This window comes from Hesperophylax consimilis, chromosome 1, assembly GCF_061612785.1.
Source record: "Hesperophylax consimilis isolate HC1 chromosome 1, BYU_Hcon_1.0, whole genome shotgun sequence".
Taxonomy (NCBI): Eukaryota; Metazoa; Arthropoda; class Insecta; order Trichoptera; family Limnephilidae; genus Hesperophylax; species Hesperophylax consimilis.
The window spans coordinates 39,649,487-39,671,423 of record NC_142836.1 but is presented as its reverse complement, the minus strand read 5'-3'; the positions used below and the strand labels follow the sequence as shown (position 1 = coordinate 39,671,423).

Below are 21,937 nucleotides of genomic sequence, written 5' to 3'. Positions count from 1 at the left end.
CGTTTTCTGACCACAAATTCGTATTTAACTGGGTAATGAAGAATTTATCTGGCTTCTTAGAAAGTTGTAATATTTTCAAAACCAACTAATTACATTCAAATTAATACGTTTTGATTTAGATGTACCACAAAATATGTGGTACGTATTACCTGGATCGAAACATATTTTTTCTAGTAATAATGTGATGGGGAAACAATTTAAAACTTTTGAGAGATAAAATAAATAGTAAATAAATAAATATTTCAGCATTGTAGATATGTATATTCATTGGCAAGACAAGGAGATCGGTTAAATATTATTTGTATTTTAAGTGGTTAAGTTTCTTACGGATTTTTATTTAAATATCATTACTCAGCGCACAAAAATGTCCTGAAATATCCTGAAAATACTTCTATAATGAAAAAAGACGACTACGACAGAAGATATACATATTTTCTTAATATTTCGATCTTACCATTCTGTCACTCTCGAAAGTTATGGGCCGCCACAAGTGGTTTCGAGATAAGTTTCAAAACGCCCTTTTTTATGATATTTTTAGAAAATAGCGCTTCGTAAATTATTCATGTAGTATCATCATTATTATGCACAAGGAATATTGAATCGAAAATAAAGCTATAAAAACATATATTCTTATACCATTATATGTATAGTTAAAAAAACATAAAACAGGGGCGCAGCGGGTATAAGGGCGCCGTAAGCTTATAATGTAGGTAACTGATTTCGGTATATACTATCTTAATAATATTGCAAATATCTGTCTTGAACACAGCTCTTTTCTTGTTTTTTTACAAGCATAATATTTTCATTTGAAAATGCGGAATACTTATTAATAATTATTTCTGGTTTTAACCAATTTTAATTGTTTAATTACAAAAATATGGAAAATGAGAAGTAAAATAAACATGTTAGTAAAAACATTAAGAACCACAGTTTTAGTAATATTGGAAATAGATGCAGCTAAATAAAGTTGAAATCAGAAACATTCAATTTCAGATAAACGCAATAATCACTTCACGCCACTGTTTTTATAATTCCAATATTTTTATTATAAAGCAAGGGGATACTGCCTGGTCCAGCCTGGTCCAGGTGAAGTTCTAGCCTCTCTGCCTTCTTTCTACATTGTTGGGCCTGAAAATAGTATTCAGTTAATACAATTAAATAAAACCTACCTGTTTAAGTTTGATTTTTTTGTTGAAAGGTTGACCTATGAGGAAAGAAGATTTTAAAAAATTATTTTTAAAATATTTTATTTATGAACTTGAAAACGTTTCAAAGTGAGGTTTATAATCTAGATGTCGAAATATCATTAGCATCCTCAAGCCTTGACAGTGATTGACTTTAATTTACTTAAGTTTAAAAATAAATATTTTTATAAAATAAAAGTTTTCAAAATGAAAAAATTCTCGGGCATCAGGGCAGGTTGCGGGGGGTGGGGGTGGGTGGTGCGGTTTCCCGCCTCGCCGCCACACTCGCGCCGTCCCTGTCTGGCGCGGAACAATCACCTCACACCGATACACCGAGCCGAGGTTTCAAAAAAATCCACCCGTCCCACTCTCCCACCCCAACCGCGGTGGATTTTTTCAAAGCCGCACTCGGTGTGTTGGCTGTCTCGCTCTGCCGCTCACGCCGGGCCCGTCCGGCGGGCTCCGTCTCCGTCTGGCGCGCCGGTTTTTACGAGATGCCTTCACCGCAGAGGGAGAAGCCGCGGGGTGGGGTTCACTCCGTACACGCAAAATATTGACCATCGGAAAAAGTTCTGTCACAGCCATCAGTCGAAATTGGGACTTCGAGGAGCGCGCATGCTCGTGGCAAGACGTCTTGTGCTTTCTTAGGATCTCGCGTAAACTTAAGTAACTTTCCCGTCTCCCTTCCAGTTGTGTAGTGCAGACCGCGCATGCTTACGGAGCTTTCTTCGAGGACCGCAATAAACTTTGTTTACCAACTCCGTAGAAACCTTTCGCGAAGGTCTTAAAGTTTCAAACTTTTACCGCTCTGACTTTTAAAAGTGAATTATGAAAACTTTTTTATTTGTGAACTGAAGTGTGTTTTTAAAATATTTTTGAAGTGAAGTAGTTTGTTTGAAAGTGTTAAAGCGTCGTGTAGGATTGTAGGTATATCTAGTGAACATCTCCATGCACCTGCCAGGAAGAGAAGGCGGGCCGGCCATGGCGGACATGTTCTCGCGCGTGCAGCAGTACTACCAGGCGGCGCACGGAGACCTGGTGCAGACCGGCTCCCCCGCAGTACTGTGCTCGGCGCTGCCCACGCACTGGCGCTCCAACAAGTCCCTGCCGCTGGCCTTCAAGGTGGTGGCGCTGGACGACGTCACCGACGGCACGGTGGTGACGGTGCGCGCGGGCAACGATGAGAACTGCATGGCCGAGCTGAGGAACTGCACCGCGGTCATGAAGAACCAGGTGGCCAAGTTCAACGACCTGCGCTTCGTGGGTCGCAGCGGCCGCGGCAAGTCCTTCTCGCTGACCATTACCATCGGCACCTTCCCCCACCAGGTGGCTACCTACGGCAAGGCCATCAAGGTCACCGTGGATGGACCCCGCGAGCCCAGAACTAAACAAAGTATGTTTTGTTATTCCTTTTCTTCATTGTTTACTTCTGTTTCAATTATTCATTATTGACAAAAATGTCAACATTTATCAAATGCCAATGATTTGTGTCAAATGAAGTACCTACCAGCTACCAGCATATATGTATATCTACTGGTATATTCCCAATGTGTCATATATTATGTTTATCAAATATCGTATGTATGTATAATCAATATATTTGTTTTGATATAGAGAACTAGGCTTTCAATAATATAAAAACCGGTATGTAACGTAGGTAAAGGTCATTGATAATTTAACAGTTCCCATATATATCAAGTATGAAACACTCGCGTATTTACAAATACATGCGTATAATAAAATTTTTAAGAAAATACTTCCAGCAAACCATTAAAAAGAAGATAAATTAAGGTTATTCCAAATCACATAGTATTTATTTAGTGGTGCACGTATTGCAAAGTCTTATCAAAAAAACTCAATGAAAAGCAAATATTTTCTTTTGGCAAATGAGCCTTTTGTCAGAGCACACATTAAGTTATCTCGACGCTCTGTATTTTTTCTTATCGTGATACCGCAAAAAATCCGAACCTTTCCGCGTCACTATTTGTTCGGCAACGTAATCTAGTTAAATCTCCTAAATTTAGGCAAACACAAGATCTTATTAACAAATGAATTCACATATTTATAAAAAGAACAGCGCACTGTTTGCTTGCGGCCTCGTAATGGTACCGCAATGGTTACACAATTGTTCCCGTGGCTTGAGATATGAACCCGCAGATGCTCGGTTGAGGTGTGCGCGTTACTAAAACATTCATTCTGGCTTTATTCAAATAATAATATTGTTTTGCATTTGGCAGTCGGGATTTTTCTCAAGGTTCGGCGACTGCGGAGGAATTCTCGACAGGAGATGTACCGACTTAAAAATACCCGTAAGCTTTTAAACCGCTTTATCCACATTTTCGTTTCCACATCGCTCGGCTTAATCCCAATTTATCTTTGTTTACTCTCTCCGCCTGACGAGGGGAATATTATTTATGATTTGTGAATTACCTATTACTGTACCAAGCCGGAAAGCTTGGGACAATATTTATTAATTGGGATTTACCTTGGCAACGGAATTGAGGGTTAAGCTGACCTTATTAGAATGGGGAGGTAGATTTGTCATTACGTTTTGAAATCAGAATAAGAAAACAAAAAAAAATCTTTGATTTCTAATTTCAATGAAAATACTGTAGAGTAATGATTCTTGAAGTTTATTTTACTGTCCTGTTTTCAATGCGTTTTATTTTTGTGGAGATTTAATGCAATTAACGTCGAAATCTGTTCAGCAAACGTACAGTGTCATTTGTTGAAATGCACTTGGATTCGTTTTTTATTTGCTACGACACTTTTCCGACATTCGCGTTGGCGTAAATTATTATGTTGGCAACAGCAAACTCGCGCACTTCTTTACATAAATGTACACTTTTCTCACAATCGTCATTCTAGGACAATTTGTATATCAGTACCAAAAATGGTTTTCGTTTACTCAATTTTATTTGTGCAAATATGACAGGCTTCAATTTATCACGTAAAATGTTGGGCAAGCGCCGACGCTAGATAACAGATGATGTACGAGGTATGGTTTAAATTATAAACCTGCTCATTTGGCTTGGTACGGTGTCCTTGAATGCCACGCGCCGACACAAATCCAACAATGTGCGGTGCTTATAGTCCTGAAAACTTTCTGTGCAAAAAGATAACATGCAGTTTGCAGCCATGCAGCAAGGATTTGGCGTCCAGTTGGTCCTACCTTACTTGTCTTTTTGGTTTGAAGCTTAAATACGGAATGCGTCTGATGTGATGTGATACGCTCTTTCAAGTTTATTAAGACAAGAATTGATTTATTCGTTAAAATAATAGTTCACATGCGGCTCTCGGAGTTGCGGACTCTTTGTGCTTTCTATGTGGTCAGCTTGTGTGTGTTTATTTGAAAATGTCGGGCAGTTAAACAAAAATAGAACTGAACTGCTCCTGGCTTCTCCTCCTGACCTCCACTCGCCTCACCCACACTCCCACATGTCCCGTAGTCAGACACATCCGTCTTGATCGTGATGGCAGACCACTTATTGCACCAAGCACACGCTCCATATTATAACCTTGGATTGGCTTTAGACCAAACAGTGTCCATTGATATTTATTTTCGCCTCTTAAATATGCATCGTATCCAGTGGCGGCTAAGGAGCGTTGGTCCATCGCCTTCCCTAAATTTCAGTTAAACTAAAAATAATAACAAAAATCAAAGCAAATAGCAGTAATAATTATATAGTATTAAGTTAAATTAAGCCAGTTTCGAATTTTCGTTCTTTCTATCATGTCATAAGTCACGTGGTGCGCGCGGATTCCACATCTCTCATTGAGAAATGTCACCTGAAAACATTAATTATCTATACGCGCTGAGTTACTATGATATTGAAATTTCTCCGACAATCTTTTAGCGCACTACCATTTTTGCGGGTATGACCCGCTACTGATCGTCCACAAAATATATAAAATCTGAGATTCTTTATTCAAATTATTACCGTTCGTATTCTCACTTTTATTAAGTCACCCTTTTTGGCTTAGTCCAATATAAAATACATAAATACAAATCATTACAACTGCTTGAATTAATATTTACTGCCCGCAGCTTCTAAATTTTATCCTATTAACTAACAGTTAATGGAACCTAAAGTTGCATCAATTCCTCCGCTTATGTTATTACATTGTTTTAAAGCCCGTCCCTTCAACAAGCATTGTTCAATGGCCTCATTGCATCGCATGCAATCATTCCGTTATCCCTTCTTTTGTCTTGATTAAATTCTTTAATACATTTCTCAAAAGCCAGTAGATGATTTGTTCGGTGGCATCCACAAGTTTCCCTTCCGCCCGCCGAGCCGACCCTGCCCCCCGCCCACTGAAACTTGCGGTGACGACCTAGAGGGGGAACATTGCTTCCAGCTGCCGCATACCGCCCTGGTACCTCGCGAGACTTGTGTCGATGATTTATTGAAAATACACTCGGATTCTACACTAAATTATTATTTAGATACTCGCTTTTGCCTAAATTGCATGAGGTTGGCAATACTTTCTCAAAAATAGTAGATGTGTTCGACTTACGGAATTTAGTTACATGAAGGCTATAATAACATACCTCATAAATATACATTAGTGTTAGGTGTTATTTTAGCAAATTTTACTTCTTTAATAAAGTTATACTAAATTATTATAGTATATATATATATAACCTGTTTGCAAAAGCCGGTAGGGCGTAAAATATAAATCAATAAATTCACCATGAAATATTATTACAAATTTAAAAAAAAATAATATTACCTTATCAAAGATCTACAAGGCAAGGACTGAGGACTATCGTGATCTATTCTTTGTTTATTTCTTATCATCACAACTTGTCGCTACATCTCGTAAAACGCGGCACATTGCCCTTACTTTGATCTTCTCCGACAAATGCGTCATATTAGTCATTAAATGAATTAGTAGTTCATCACAGACTCCCTCCTTTGAAATATATTAGGTAAATTACTAAATAGATCATAAGAAATATCTTTTATCTATCCGTGAACGGAATCTGAGATTGGTGTAGAAGAGTATCTCTAATAAAGCCATGAAAGTTTGCTGTAAAGCTTATTCTAACCACTGAAAATTGACATAAACACCGCGACCATATGGGCGCTAAGAAAACGGTAGTCCGCCGAGTCTGTATACAAACAATCCAGCAGGAAATCTCAACACTGAAGCTAGAGCTGATAAATCAAGCGCAGTTAGTAAAGACACCGCCGGAGTGTGTTCCATGGACTTTAATAACACTGGAAGTCCGCAGTTAAACTTTGTTTATCAAATCTTCTTTGAGCGCTTTTTAACGCGAGGAAGTTTTATCGGTGCATTTCTGGTTTACGCTGCGCCGTCAGACGCAGTTGCTACAAACAAATGCAGCGTAGTAGATTGTTACACCATTAACGACGGCTTCGTTCTTACAGACAACTCATCCAAATATAAACTTAAAGGTCTTCGATGATTCTATTAACTAGACCAAACTTTTTACATTAGCTCCAAACATGAAAAAAAATCCGTCATGGCCTATGTCATCTTTGGAGATGCTGTGTGGAAGGTCTTTTTGTGAAAGAAAGGAGGGGAACTTCTTTGAAGGAAGAAAGTATCAGGGGTGGGTACGACTGGGACGTGGGACGTACGAATCCATCCCTTCCACTGCGATGCAAGGCGATGGGTCAACAAATCTCTACCAACCCTATGAACCCGGGCACCCCTGCTAAATCACCAAACGTGCCAAACCACTCGGGGCGACCTTTGGCAGGGGTGTTGTTTATCCAATAAATGGTTCCCAGTTGGCAGTACCCATACCCGCCTTCCAAATTCGCGAGTATTTAAGATCATCTCACATCAGTTAAATTACCTTAAAAAATAGAGTAAGCTCTGAAACAATTCAAAATAGCAATGGTTTACTGTAGGTAGTAAAATATTACCCAAAGTGCAACATTATAAATATACATTCATACGATATATGAGTAGGTACAAAATGTTTCACAACAATCATCAATTATAATCTGTAAAATAAATGTAAAACAGTTTTCCAGTAAAGCAAAACTAAATAGATTATGTTTTTTAATGTAGCATGAGCCAAGTTTAACTTATTTGTACTTATTATTTATTTTATGCATATCATCGTGATTAATACCACAATTATTCTATTTTGTTATTTAATTAGCTTAAATTTCTGTTGGGATTGAACCCATTATAATAAAATATGTTTTAATTGAACTAATTGAATGCCTTTCCCATATGAGCACATAATTAACCCGTTATTAGTGTGGTTCCCAGACTTGGGGTACGGTCATCCCGGCGCCTTCAGCCCCTTCCTGCTGCCAGGCTGGCTGGACGCCGCCTACATGAACCTGCCCGCCGCCTACCTGCCAGACTACTTCCGCCAGCCGCCCATGCACCTCCGCCCTCCGCATGGCCCCCAAGGCCCGCAAGGATTACACCCGTCTCTCATCAAAGGTAAGACTTTCTTATTTATCTTATATTCGTTCGAACTTGATAGTTTCAAAGACATTCTGTGACAGACTTCTCAATGGCAGAACCATACAAACAAATTTTTTTCATAGAATTCGAACAATTTCATCATATTTCAAAGTTTTTATTTCAATTTCTGGAAAAGTTCAAGTTATGTTCTTATATCAGTTATGTGCAACAACTGGTCAGTTCACGGATAAAAATGAGTTAAGAATCTCTTCAAAGTATTAGCATACCGGTTAAGAACGGGATTGCGGGCCTTACGAAGGAATTAACAGGCTTTTCCTTATAAAGTTTTAGTCAATTACGAATACATTATCATGATGAAGGAGCACGTGTTGATGAAAATCCGAATATTTTTGCATTTCGTCATGATATATTATTAATGCAAATGCGCGACCTTGTGATAATATACTTATAATTTACTAAAAGTTTATCAGGAAAACTGTTAAATCTTTCCTCATTCCTGCTATCCTGTTTTTAACCAATGACTAAAAAATATTATTAATAAATTAGCAATGCTATTATTTTTTTAGTGCAATATTAGAACTTGAAAATAAACTATGAAATTTCTTGAAAATTCTGGGAAACGACTAGCCCGACTGGCCGACTAGAAAAAATAAACACTTCTTCAAACACAGCAAACTCACGACAATCAAAATTTGGATGAATTTACATACATATTTGTACAAAAAAAAATTTAGTTTTAATTTTTAAATAAATAGATTAGTTTCTTTTTTTAAATGTAACTACGTTACGTGACGTCTTTGAGACAAGACGATTTTTTTTAATTAGTTGGGATATCACAAAGCATGTCAATATAGTGACCATGAAATACACGAATGCATAAAATAACAAATAAAAAATATAAAAGAACTATGTTTGGAATTAGTATATTTAAGAAAACGTTTTACAAAAATAATGTAGATCTTTCGCAATGTATAACATATCGAGAAACGCTGTCATTTCTTGCTGATATAAACCATTTATGCTAAAACTCTTACTCCAGCGACACGGTGCCTCATGGGGAAAGCAAAGCGCTGCAGTAACACGGGAGCCCAAATCGTTTTCTATGCGTTATGTAGTATAAAAGCCTACCAAAAATTGAGATTTCAATCCCGATAAATCGGTATGCACATTAATGGAGGAGTATTTTAAAAAGTGGTAGCATGTTGCGGATGATATAATAAATCAGGGGGCGGTTCGGGGGGCTATCGATTGTGTAAGAGTTCGGCCGCCGCTCATAACTCACATCTCTTTCCCAGCCGAAAGGGGGAGGTGAGGGGGTACGAGTGTAAAGCGGAACACTTCCACCGTAGCCCCGGGTGGACACAGCTTTTTCATTTTGCGCCCCCTTGGAGAGACCGCCCCCCCAGTCCAAAGGGTCGCTAAAAAAGTTGTCGTCCATCTCCGGATCGATCGGCTCCACCTACTGTAAATCAATAGAACCTTCAAAATAAAATCTCGCAAAATATCAACAATTTTATTAAAAGGCTCAGAATGGAAGAAAATAGCTCAAAGATTGCAATCAAGTGTTAAATCATCTTTCTAAGATGTAGGTGACAATTCTGCTAGTCATTTTTTAACCAAACTTTACGTTAATCTGATCTTTGAGGAAATTCACGCTTTTGGCTTTTAACTGGGCTAGACCCAGAACACACAGTTTCCCTGAGCATTCACAATCATCATCCAATTGCAACTTGATACGAATGAAAGCGTTACTATAAGTCCTTTTCCAAATCATCAAAAACACTAATTTCGTTGAATGTGCGTTTGTCATGCGTTAAATCTGGTTCAATGAACTCAAATTTACTTTGTGTCTCTTTCAAAAGTGTTACTCATTGTGTGACAAATTCAGACAGGCAATAGTAAAATACCTAATAATAATATAATATTTAATCATTGATGACAATTTGAAACAGAAAAATCAGAAAAGGATCGGTCGCATCTAGGAATTGAGCAAAGCTGAGGGTTCAATTTCTAAATTCAACACAATCTTTTTCTGTTTAAAATTTTCGTATGATGGTCGTTAATATTCATAAAATATTCCAATTTCAGTTTTAACTCATTAAGTTTCCCAAAAAAATAAATATATAATATGTTTAACAGAAAATTATTTGAAGTATTATTTGTCAAGAATTCCGATTAACTCTTGATTTTTCACGGATCTTAGCTAGTAAAGTATGAAAAGCAATTCATCAAATCAAGTTACCATATATTTACAAATATTTTTCACGGCTAAAAACTACCCAACATGCTTTTCTATAAGACTGGTTATCAATAAAGTCAATCAATTCAAAGCGCAGATATGTTTGCAGGTCAACAATTAATTTCACTACTCGAAAACTTTTGGCATAAAATCCATTCTCAGAATATTTGGCCTTTTTTCATTTACCGAGGTTCGTTTGCACTTAGGAGCATTATACACGGTATGTGCCAGTGTAGTCGAGTTGCTGTGCTTAATATACCTCAGTAGGTTGCTTGCCCCCATCCTCCTTTCCTCCAGCCACCCACTGCCCCCCCTATACCCTCTACTTCCACTCCGAGAGCCACTGGCCAGAGGTCGGGTTGGTTTCGACCTTTTTTTCGTATAGCCTGCACAGGTATTGAAACGTGAACCTTCTACTTCTCTTTCCTGAACCGTGAACACAACACGACCTGATACAGGCTGATTTAAATTATTCTTAACTCTGCACTTATTAAATATTTGACATGTAGTTTCTTAGTAATTTATAATCGTTTATTTGGCTTGCTTATATAAGTTATATTGGCAAGTATACTACTTTTCCCGGATGTAATTAACCTCATTGAATTTCATATACGTACGAGAGCTACTTGTTCCAAAATAATGTTTAAATATAACAATACCAAATGTAACAAGACTGAGCATTTCAAACACTCGCTTGTACCTAGATTACACGAAGTTAGTAATAGATACACAGATGTGGCGGATCCATTTTAACTGCACGGAATATATTATGTACAAGACGGTTATACTATCATGTATTTATACCGAAGAAATAAAATAAATATGCAATTAATGTAGCATCTGTACTATTATTAGCAACTTGGTAGAAATATATGTGCATATTCTTCCAAGATTAGCATAAATGATTTTCGTGATGATTTGGAAGTCATTTTATTAATTTATTTCTCAAAAAAGTAGCCTGACATTAGAAACAGCTGTTAAATTTATTTAACAGCTATTGTTAAAGAGAGCTCCGGTGTCATGACAGCTGTTTGAAACTTCATTTTTATATTTTCCAATTGCCAAAACTATGGGACAAAGTCAGCTAGCAACAGCAAATAATTTTATGAACTATACCTGTGATATTATTTAAAAATACGTCTCTTTTCACGTTTTTGAATTTAGGATATATCATGTTTGAAATTTATTACTCTTTAATATCATTTCTAATGTCGGTATCATTCACCTTGAAACAAATAAGAGCATAATTTTCCTCAATTAGGGGTGCGAAACACCTTGTATACCGACTTCACGTTGGAGGTTGGAAGGGGTGGTGCTACCATAGAGACGCCATACAAAAAGCTCCACCGAGAGTTTTCCCCAAGCTTCTGTCTTTATACCACGCGATACCCTTTGGCGCTGGCCGGCCCGAGTGTATTTGAAAGGCACTGCACATTAACAATGTGAACTCTCTTATTTTTGTACTGCCCTGCATTATCAGTTGAAATGTTGCCGTGTATCTTCGACGGGATTCTATCGAAATTAATTATAAATTTATGCAATTTTGAAGGAATATGATTCTAAGTACTAATAACACATCAATCTGATGGAGGTACACAGAAGTAAAAAAACTAATAATACCTTTAGTCTTATATAAACTGATCTAAATCAATGTATGGTTATATATATTTGACCTCGCTAGGTAGGTACCTACCTAGATGCGGATAATCTTGTTTTTTTAGTATCAAGGAGAATCTGGACGAAGCAGCAACTAGCAGCACTACAAATTTCGAATGCTCTGATGTGAAATTTACAAATTTTTCCATATGGAATTTTATGGTTATTTCTTCAATAGATTAACAAAAAGAAGTCTTTGATCTCATTTGCAACCCTAAAATTATTAATTGTATCTTGAATTCACCTTCTTCGTTACATCATTCCTTGCCGTAGACTCAGAAATAATAAATTGCTTTTCCCTTATCAACGCTCTACTAATTATGGGTACAATTCTCCTCTGTAAAGAACGGCGAGACTTGATAACTCAAGTTAAGTCAAGAGCCTTGAAATTGTTGGTGCCCATCTAAGTAATGTCTAAAACATGAACTCTACCAAATCTTGTGCAAGCTTTAATTGAATATTCCCATTAATTATAAAATACATGTCATATTTTCATCTTTGCTTCATTAATTTATTATGTATCTTATTACATATATTGTCATAATCAGATAGTGTAATAATAGGCAGTATTCCGTCAATAAATAAACACAACCCATTTTCTGCAAGCAACCTCATTACCATTATGAGTTGTGGCGCTTTGAATTATCAATTTAACTGTCAAAAAATATAATAAAATTTTACGTACCTACCAGAAATACGAGGCAAAGTGCTATATTTTTCTGTGACAATTTTAAAACAAACTATGAAACTCATACACCTATAAATTGACTACATCAATTTGGCAATAAATTTAAGAATATTGTAGACATGTTTAAAGATTCGGCATTAGTTATATAACGAAATCTTTTTAATCTTTTTACTGAGATGAATTAATTCACGAATCCGCAGTGAATACACTTTTATTTGTATATTTCTATGTTTCTTTATGGATATTTTATTTTATACATCAAAAATAATTGAAATGTGAGCGTAGAGCAAACTCCCCGTTATTAGTCCATCCTCATCTTTTCTGGTGCTTTTTGTCATATAAAGATTATTCTTGTTTTACACGACGCACAATGTATATCATAAGAATCTATTCATGATATCCTCATAATGTATTCAAATATAATCATAGAAGCTAAGTAAGTTGCCGAACAACGATATGCATTAGTCCCCTAATGGTGGGGCTAGGATGTATAATGCGCGGTGCTTTTTTGCCGTTTGTGTATTCTTTTTGAGAATACTTGAGCAGCGCGTCCGCAGTGGGTAAGTGAAACAACACTCTGTGTGAGTCACCCACACCCCAACAACCCCTCCCCCGAGGGGGGTGGTAGCCCATTAGACGCTGGGGGAAGCTGTTGCATCTGTGAACTCTGAACTGCACGAAATACGCCCACTCTTGTTGCTCTCTATTGCACATCGGGCGCAAAGAAACAAACTTACAGTATTAATATCCACCGACAAACTACGCCAGAATCGGTATTCTGAGTTGATATAATAAATACGGCGAATTTATACCCTGAAAAAGCTGCAGCCAAATATCTCCTCTTTTGAAAGCAAGTGAATAACGTGTTTAAAATATTTAAAAAAAAACCCGTAACACAAAGTTTTTTTACTATATTACAAGTATTTTAAAATGTCTCTTAAACTAAAGAAATAAAATATTTTGGTTTGACTGAGGATTGAACCTTCCTCCTCAGGAATTGGAGTTGACAACTCTACCAATCCCGGCCGGATAGGACAGACATTTATTTTGTATATTAACAGCAATAAAGTCATCCGAAATCAGAGAAATGCGTCAGTGTGTGTGTATGTGATTACCACCAAAAGTCGATAGAATGCATTCTCATCAATATCAAGTCTATCCGCCGAGTTTTAGCTCGATCGGATATCGGGAAGTGGATTAATTTCCGCCTCCAAGATTTGCATTAATTCATTACCGAAAACTAAAGAGAAATTCAAATAGATATATTTAAAAGTAACTAATAATATATTTAAATTCTCATATTTTCAATGACATATGTGAATTATATTTCTGAAATGTCTTTTAACGGCGGTTTATAAAAATGATATTTAGAAAAAAAAGCATATTTTCAAGTCTGAAAATGCGAAGTTTTAGTTGGATTGTTTCAAAATTTATTCACGTTTGACGACCATTCATAGCATAATGATCATATTATTATGCTTGTCAGCTGATAACAATTTGTTTAAAAGCTCTAATGGACTGTAAATGTATAAAAAATCTAAAGAGCGCTGATTGTGATTTGATGGTCATTGAATGTGGCGAGAAACATTGGTTTCAAATGTTAGAATGGGGCTCAATGTACGCTTTGACATTTTGATTGAAAATTAGCTATACATACTATTGCTTGGTGATTAAACAACCCGGCCTAAATCGACGATTTTCACGACAAAAAATGATCTCAATTCTGATGGCCCTTTCACGGTTCCCAGGTACGATTTGTCCGTTCAATATGTATAATTGAGCAGTCTGGTTTGTCCAGGCCGAATCCTCTGGTCAGATTGATGAAAAAAGTGTCACTACAACATGAGTCCGGCTTGCTTGCAGCGTGCTCGATAAATAATTCTCAACCCCCCGATTCCCACGCAGCCTTCGGAGGGGTGAGCGCTGGCATTAGCCCTTCCTTCCCTCCCTCCCTCTAGTGCCATCCAAATCTCATACTGCAGGGCTGTATGAGATTTGGATGGCACTAGAGTAGTGTAGTGAGTTCAGAGAGTAGTGCTTATCACCGTGCGGTGCTTACTTTGTTATTGCTATCACACGGAGAAAAATGAGTATTGCTAATTTATTAATGTCTACAAATTATTGGTAATTCCCGTTAAAAACGGGATTACAGGCCTTATGAATGAATTAAATATCCCAATTCTTTTTCGACCAGATGAATGATTTCATAGCCACATATAGATTTATCTATTCATTGAACTGAGAAATCTGTCTGTTCATTGACTGAACCTTTTTTCAATGACTCGATATTCACGAGCCTCAATAATAAAGCGTTATAAAAGAATGACTGAATATACATAATTCCGTACCGAGGCAACTATTAAAATTGATAATAATAAATCAATTATGCGTTAAAAATGACACAATAATCAGAACACGTGTTCTTTTTGCAATTCATCATCATCATTAATGATACATTTCGCCAGCCCTGGTAGAGACGCGTCGGGGAAGCAGGGGTGCATAATTGTACCGCGATCAGCGGGGCCCGAGCTGGGTTAACAGATTGTCGCGGGGCTCAAAGGGGGGCCTTATCAAAACACTAACGTGCCCCATCCTACCCCTCCCCTACACAGGGCTTTAAGCACGCTGCTGTAATGACGCATTGTGCCCTCTGGCTAAAGAATAGATTGAATATATTGTTCGTACCTACTTTGGTACGAGTAGCTTTGCGTATCTGGCAACATTAAAACATGTTGCTATTTAAAGGCTGAAAAACACAAAAATTAAGTGACTTCTAACAACACTCTTTCGTAATAAAGGCGTTCCGCTTTATGTATATTTTATTTGTTATCTAAATGCGCCGTTTATGAGAAAGAGTAAACTATTTAATTTAAAAATCGTGTTACTGATTCGTAATTCGTATTGATATATAGATACTTGTTAGGTATTGAGATAATGTTCTCCTGTTGCAAAATCTATGTCGAAAGAGAGACGTTAATAGTGAATGGTTTTTTGTCGTATTTCTGATTCGTATTTCATTATCGTCGTACTACCGCTGGGAGTTCCCTTATTAATTGCACATTTTATGCGAAAGAGAGAGAGATGTTACAATGGAGCTCAGAGTACAAAAAAATGCATAAACAAATAAAAAAATGTGTAGTGCATTTTAACCAAAATTTACATGGTCCAAAATATGAGTCGTTAATGGAACATGCTCTACCGGTGGCAACGGCAATCAATCAATTCACACAAAATTACTAAACAAATCCCTCCCATCCCACCCACATCCCAACCACCCATCCTTTCACCCACTCACCCCCTCTGTACGACTCATCCCTAGAGAGGATTTCGCTCTGAGCTTCCATTCCCACTCTTCATCGATGACCGCAAGCTCCATTGCTGCTAGCTGAAACATGGCGTCGGTTCTACTTCCTACTTCCTGTACTTTCCCAATACCAAATACATACTGAGAATAATTCAATATGCTTCAATTGGAACAAAAAATTTCTCCAATGCGATATGTAGGTAGAATAGAAAGCATGAGATGCAAAAAAAAATGCTTAAAATATTAGCAGTTTTCTTCTGTTCATCCTGATTGAATTTTATAATCTTTTGCGCTAAATAATGGCAGTAGGTGGCTGCCTGACCGGACCTCATTAATATTCGAAAGCACATATAATTAAACGTAAGCTTGTTAGTTAAGCCTTCACGAGTCACGGGTATCATTGGGTCGGTTTGATCCCTCGCTCGCGCTGGGCGGAACAAACGGTCAGGGGCTTTCCTTTATCGCATAGCCCCGTTATCTCACTGGGATTATTGGTTTCATTAAAAATCCACGAGTGTGTTTTATGTTTGACATAAAATATTATAATTTTCCTACTGAATCTAAAATATCACTATGAATTATTGTTTGAAAACTAACTGAGTTTTTTTCTTCTTTTTTGAAGGTTCTCCTGGAGGAACAGTGGGCAGACCTCCCACGGTTGGTGGAGCAGATCTCTTCTCCCTCGCAAGTGGCCTCAACGCCTCCTCCCTGCTGCCGCCCCCGGGAGCCTTTCTCCCCCCGGGCGCCCTTCTGCCCTTCGCGCCACACCCCACCGACCTCACCATGGAAGCCCTCCGCCCAGACCTCGCCCTCAAGAACGGACTCAACCCTTACGACTTTGGCTCCCTTGGAAGAAGTTTCCAAAGCGACGCATCTTCCGCTGACGCCCTCAGTGTGAGGCTCTCCCCCACAAGCAGTGGCAGAAGTCTTAGCCCCTCGCCAATCTCTAAAAAAGAAGAAATAAAAACCAACGGATCTGAAGTGAACTCGACCGATGAACTACATTCTAACGGAGAAGATTCTGACGATGAAACGATCGAAGTAGTAAAGTCCGCCTTTCACCCAGCGAGACCCGCCAGTTTAGAATTGAGAGAATTAAAAAGAAGACAATTGGAAGGAGAGGTGCAGCACCCAGACTCGACAGTTCAGGACAGACCCAAGCATGGGAGGAACGAGTTAAAGGCACCCGTAGTAAGAGCGACGAGGGTAGGTTCAGCAAGTCCAACATCAACAAAATTAACAAGTGCCACAGTTTCCGCACAAAAATCAGTTTGGCGACCGTATTAACCGCCTTTTAATGAACAAATACAATATATTAATCCTTATTGACAGTGTAAACAAAATCTTTAACTTGCAAAGTAAGCCCTATGATAGTTGGGTATTCAAAAGACAATGTGTAAATATAATTTAAAACGTGTGTTAATGGCTGTAATAATGTTAATAATTTATCGGATCAGTAAAAATTCTACGCTAATGTTGAAATATTATGCACAATTAATTTGACGTCAATATTTAGTGCAAATACAGAACCGGGCGAAAGCGTTTCGCCGCTTTCCGGAAAAGCTGATAATTCCACGATATAACTCATAAGTGTAAATAGTTCATGAGAATTAAAATTTATTTATAGAGATAATACATATTTTAGCAGACGCAATAATGCATTCGAAGCAAATAAAGCAGCGGAAAATAATTACATCACAGTGTTATCGATATCGTAATTCACTCAGATATCCATTATTGGCATTGAAGTCATTTTATAATTCATCTCCCGAATTGGAATCAAGTTGTAAAATCGACCAGTGTTTTATTTGATTTCAAATGTGGTACTAAGCTTATGAGAATTATCATATAAGAATTATCTTATATGGGGGCAAATTAAAAAAAAAATAGTTTGATGACTAATGCAAAATACAGGTTGGTAATGTGCACAAACTTCGGGAGGTGATTCTATATGATGGTAGAAGTAAAAAAGATAAATTAGTTTGTTCCTTTGACGAAATTTCGTTGTTTTTTTTTCCTTTACAAAAACATTTTTCCATAGAATATTATTAATTTCTCCATACAAACAATTCAATTTTTGTACACGAAAACTACTCTAAAACGTTGCAATTTATGTTTTACTCGTACTATAACATGTAATCACCTCCCGAAGTTTGTTCATTTTACCCCCAAACATCCTGTATATTATTATTCCGATGTTTGATTGATATTAATTTGATTCCATATTCAATTTGATGTTTTGTCGTATTTACGAATATAAAAAAGGTTCTATTCATATGAGAATAATTCAGACAACTATTTTCCCTGCATTCTAATTATAAATTCCACCCCTGTTTCAATGTGTCACGTCATGTATTAAAAGTGTTTTTGCATTATAAATCTCATAATTAAAGCACCACGAACAATAGAAACATTTTTATAAAGTTTTCATCATCACGTCGAGTTTAATGACGCCACCGTGCGTCCTATCTACCAATCAACGACCGGTATTCAATCCCCACTTAACGCGCGTCACGCAAAGCTGAACAAAGTTCGGAAAAATTCCCTAAAACACATAATGTCCTGCGTATAACACGTACTCACGTATGTTTTACGTCCTTCGTTCGCGGATATATGATAGACCAAGTGTGAAAAGGACGTCGAGCTTTTTATCAATCACAATTCAATTCAGCCACGATTACGACGAGGTTTCATTTTGAATGAACACTGTATGTACATGACAAAGGGACACGTCCAAATTGGCTTCATTCGCAATACATCAATCCTAACAGTCTTTGTTTACATGCACATTTCATATTTCTACCATTTTAATGATTCGAGTGGTCTCAATCGGCAATTTAAATGTTAAATTACATTCCACAAATGAAAAAAATTTATTTAATACTCTTAATTAAAAAATGCTTTCACAATATATATTATTGCCACGCCTTCTGAAAAGTTGTTCTTCGTTTTTTTTGTACTTTCTTTGTGATATTCTGTATTTAATGCATATAAATATGTTATGTTCCGGTTATAATCTAACAATTTATAACCTTCCCTGCTGAAACTCGAATAATTGTAAATATGCATAATGTAAATTATATATTGTAAGATATGTGAATAGTACAAAGTAATTAATAAAATTAGGTAAATGGACGTCTCATTACTTAAGGTACTATTTTAAGTGGAGTCGTGTAAATTGTATAGTTATCATTATTATATTGTAAAGTTATCTAAATAGATATTTTAAAGAGAAGATTAATATTGAAAAATTAAATTATGATGAAATACAAAATAATACACTGTTTTTCTTACACACCTACTAATGCATTCTTATTCATTGAAAAACTTCTACCAAACATTTGAAAACCGGTAAAAAATTATGAAAATAAATAGCAACTTGTTTTTAAAATTTTTCTTTTATATATCATATAGTATTATAGTTCAATTTACAGAAAAATAGTTTATATGTACCTATTTATAAACTATTATTATTATTACGTGTGACAGTTGTTTCGCCTTCTCAAGGCATTATCAAACTGTGGTGAGGCCACTTACAGACGATATATTTATAATATTTCCACATAGCTCGAAGGCCTCCGTGGTCGAAAGGTAAAGCTGTCGACCAGCAAGCCGAAGGTCGCGGGTTCAAATCCCGGGGTAATTTATTTGATTAATTTGAGTTATTCCAGAATTTAATCATTAAAAATAATATATAGCGTTTTTCGGTACGTTCCAGAGTGGAAGATACTCTCAGTATCGCCCTGGTGTAAGACCACCATTTAGAATTGACACGTTGCTTAAAACGGTTTGGCCATGTTTGGTGACCAGTTCTGAATAGCCAGGCACTTCCCCGCCTTCATCTTCCCCTCCCTACTACTTTCAACGTCACAATCTACCCCAATTGGAGATGAAATAGTCTCACTGGCTCACCAGACGGTTGGCAGCAGTTTGGACTCGGTTTTTAAACGTAAAAAAATAAATAAATTATCCTTCAATTATCATAAATAATATCAGCACTGTTGTTAGTAGGTAGACGACTTGAAAAATATGACACCTCAGCATTACGTTGTTAGGAGAATCCTTACATAATGTCTACATTAGCACATTATTTGTTCTGTCATAGTTGTTCATGAGGCGCATTGGGTATTGGACAACGGGCCATTGCTCCAAAGGTGTGTTTTGAAGCAAAACGTTTTATAATGGCCGGAAATGATTATTTCTATTACCTACGGCTTCATTATTGGATTTAAATTATTATCGTAATTTAGTATTAGTTTGCTTATATGGTGCAGTCCTTACACACTTAAGATGGTACGGTAATTACGTGCTACAAAAGGGTTCATCAAGACGCATAAATTTGAGTTTGTATTAACCTACCCAATGGCATTATTATTAATATTTTGGTCATTATAATAACTCACAAGATTTCCAACTTCCTGGAGCCAGTGGGACTGTGGCAATCTGCATTTAGGAAGCTGTGAGACTGTAAGACATGCAAGGTCGAGGAAAGGAGAAAAGTCAGAAAAAATACACACAAATGAAAAATGTTTTTACTTGGAAAAAAAAAGTGCGAGGAAATCAAAATTTCATTCATATTTCAAAGACAACTAATGAAAGTGTGTAAGGTACGTCCTTTAACACCCTGTATATAACATGAGTCATTGTAGGCAACGGCAAAGTGTCGATTCTGAATAGTGATCTATATCCAGGATAAAATATCTATAATTTAATTGGTTTTAAATGGTCCCTTCCTTTTCTGGTTTAAATTAATTAAAGCGGAAATCTGAAAAAAGCCACAATACGCCATTGCTTTACCGCCTCTAATCCTATATTTTCCACAAAAACGTACAGTACTTGTATACCTTCACATCCAATAAAAATAATAATTAATATTTAACGAGCTTATAAATATGGCATGGTTTAGCCATCTATAATACAGTTATTTAGAATTTAACCGGGTATTGGGCAATAACTCCGAAATAAAGTGGGTGGAACAGTTGCACCAGGAACTTTAACTATACGTCGGCAATGGGACGATAATGTTGAGTTCGGTCATTACACGAATGGTTGAGTTAAAGTTCATAGGCAGGACCGCATTGCGAGAAGTTTTATTTGTTTTACATTTTTCTAATTTAAAATTTCATAAAATAGTTCGTCAGTTACGTAAAAAAATGTACGTATATACTACGCGCAAATGCAAAAGAACTTTAGAGACGGGCTGTTTCACAGAACTTGAATAATTCTTCAGATTTTTTATTCAACTTCTGTAAGTTGTCTTTAACTTCTATGGACCGGTTGTTTTATTGTAATTGGATAGTGACATCACTTGAATAGTACTGTCACAGATCTTGAATATTATTAACTTTGAAATTTGATGAAATCTTCAAATTCTGCGACTATCCAACCTCAGCATCACAATAGTTAGGAAAAGAGCAGGATGAGAAGTAAAACTAAGTATTTAACATTTTCAATCAACTCAAGGGGCCAACAAGTAAAATCACTATAACTAAAATTAAACGAATGTCATAGAAATAATGTTCAATTTCAATGCCCAATTATAGAAAAATCACAAAGAATAAAATATCCCGGAGTAGTAAAATATCTCGAAGTTATCACGGAAAAACTTATGAACTTTAAAAATTTAAGAAATGTGGTAAATAAAAACGATATTAAAAAAAATCTATCACGCTTTATGTCTTTCTCGAATGGAATATGATATTATAGGATGGTGATCTGCTGTATCTAACTATATACATAACATGAACACAATTCAAAAAGGAATCATAAAGACCATACTGCAAGTACCCATAAGAACGGTTTCGATTGAAATTTTCAAAAGTTTTTATGTACCAAATGAACAAAAAATATAAATATGCTAAAGATATACTATTGAAACTATTCAAAAATACTGAATCCTTCACAATACGTAATCTAACTAGATCAAATCACAATGACATAAAAAATATTCCAGGTCATAAAACCACTTTACAGCAAGGACAAAGAAATAATAATTATTTTAAGACTCCACAAAATACTTTCCCCTGATATAAAGAGAATAGAAATTTTGAATGATTACAAAACAAGAATAAAAATCTGGCTTAAAGAGATTAAAGAAAAAACTCTGAAAAAAACATTACAAAAGACATAGAAAACTAATAAAACAGAAATGAATAACAGGTCAGGTATTGAGGAGGACTAAGATATACAATTTACTATACATATATTTAATATCACATTTTGTATGTACAATTTTTAATAGTCCCTATAGTAAAAAAAAATTAAAAAAGATCGCGATAAACGGTGCGCGTAGAACGGATTCAGTAGTTTTAGTTAGAGCGTAGAGAGAGTTGGAGGTCAGTTGGAGGTAAAAAAGCGGAACCTATTTTTTTCGTTTCACGTCGCTTCTAAATATATACTTCAATGTGGTTAAGGGATAAATTCAGATTTATTTCAATAATACGTCA

The 21,937-nt window shown here is 36.3% G+C and overlaps 1 protein-coding gene across 3 annotated transcripts; it reads left to right on the top strand.

The window, feature by feature from the left end:
* Window positions 1–1,849: 1,849 nt before the first annotated feature.
* On the top strand, window positions 1,850–17,548 carry run (segmentation protein runt). Of its 3 annotated transcripts, none has more exons than XM_089638942.1 (3): window positions 1,850–2,577; window positions 7,440–7,605; window positions 16,139–17,548. In XM_089638942.1, the coding sequence occupies exons 1-3, from the start codon at window positions 2,133–2,135 to the stop codon at window positions 16,776–16,778; spliced, it is 1,251 nt and encodes a 416-aa protein (XP_089495068.1). In that variant the 5' UTR covers window positions 1,850–2,132; the 3' UTR covers window positions 16,779–17,548. The 3 variants fall into 3 exon arrangements, with proteins under 3 accessions (XP_089495068.1, XP_089495061.1, XP_089495054.1); XM_089638935.1 differs by having other exon boundaries at window positions 7,440–7,619; window positions 16,114–17,548; XM_089638928.1 differs by having other exon boundaries at window positions 7,428–7,619; window positions 16,114–17,548.
* The last annotated feature ends 4,389 nt before the right edge of the window (window positions 17,549–21,937 follow it).

Coding starts and splice junctions, on each gene's coding strand:
- run (XM_089638928.1), top strand. CDS start 2,133: ATGCACCTGCCAGGAAGAGAAGGCGGGCCGGCCATGGCGGACATGTTC. Junction 2,578..7,427: donor CGAGCCCAGAACTAAACAAA/GTATGTTTTGTT, acceptor ACCCGTTATTAG/TGTGGTTCCCAGACTTGGGG. Junction 7,620..16,113: donor ACACCCGTCTCTCATCAAAG/GTAAGACTTTCT, acceptor TCTTTTTTGAAG/GTTCTCCTGGAGGAACAGTG.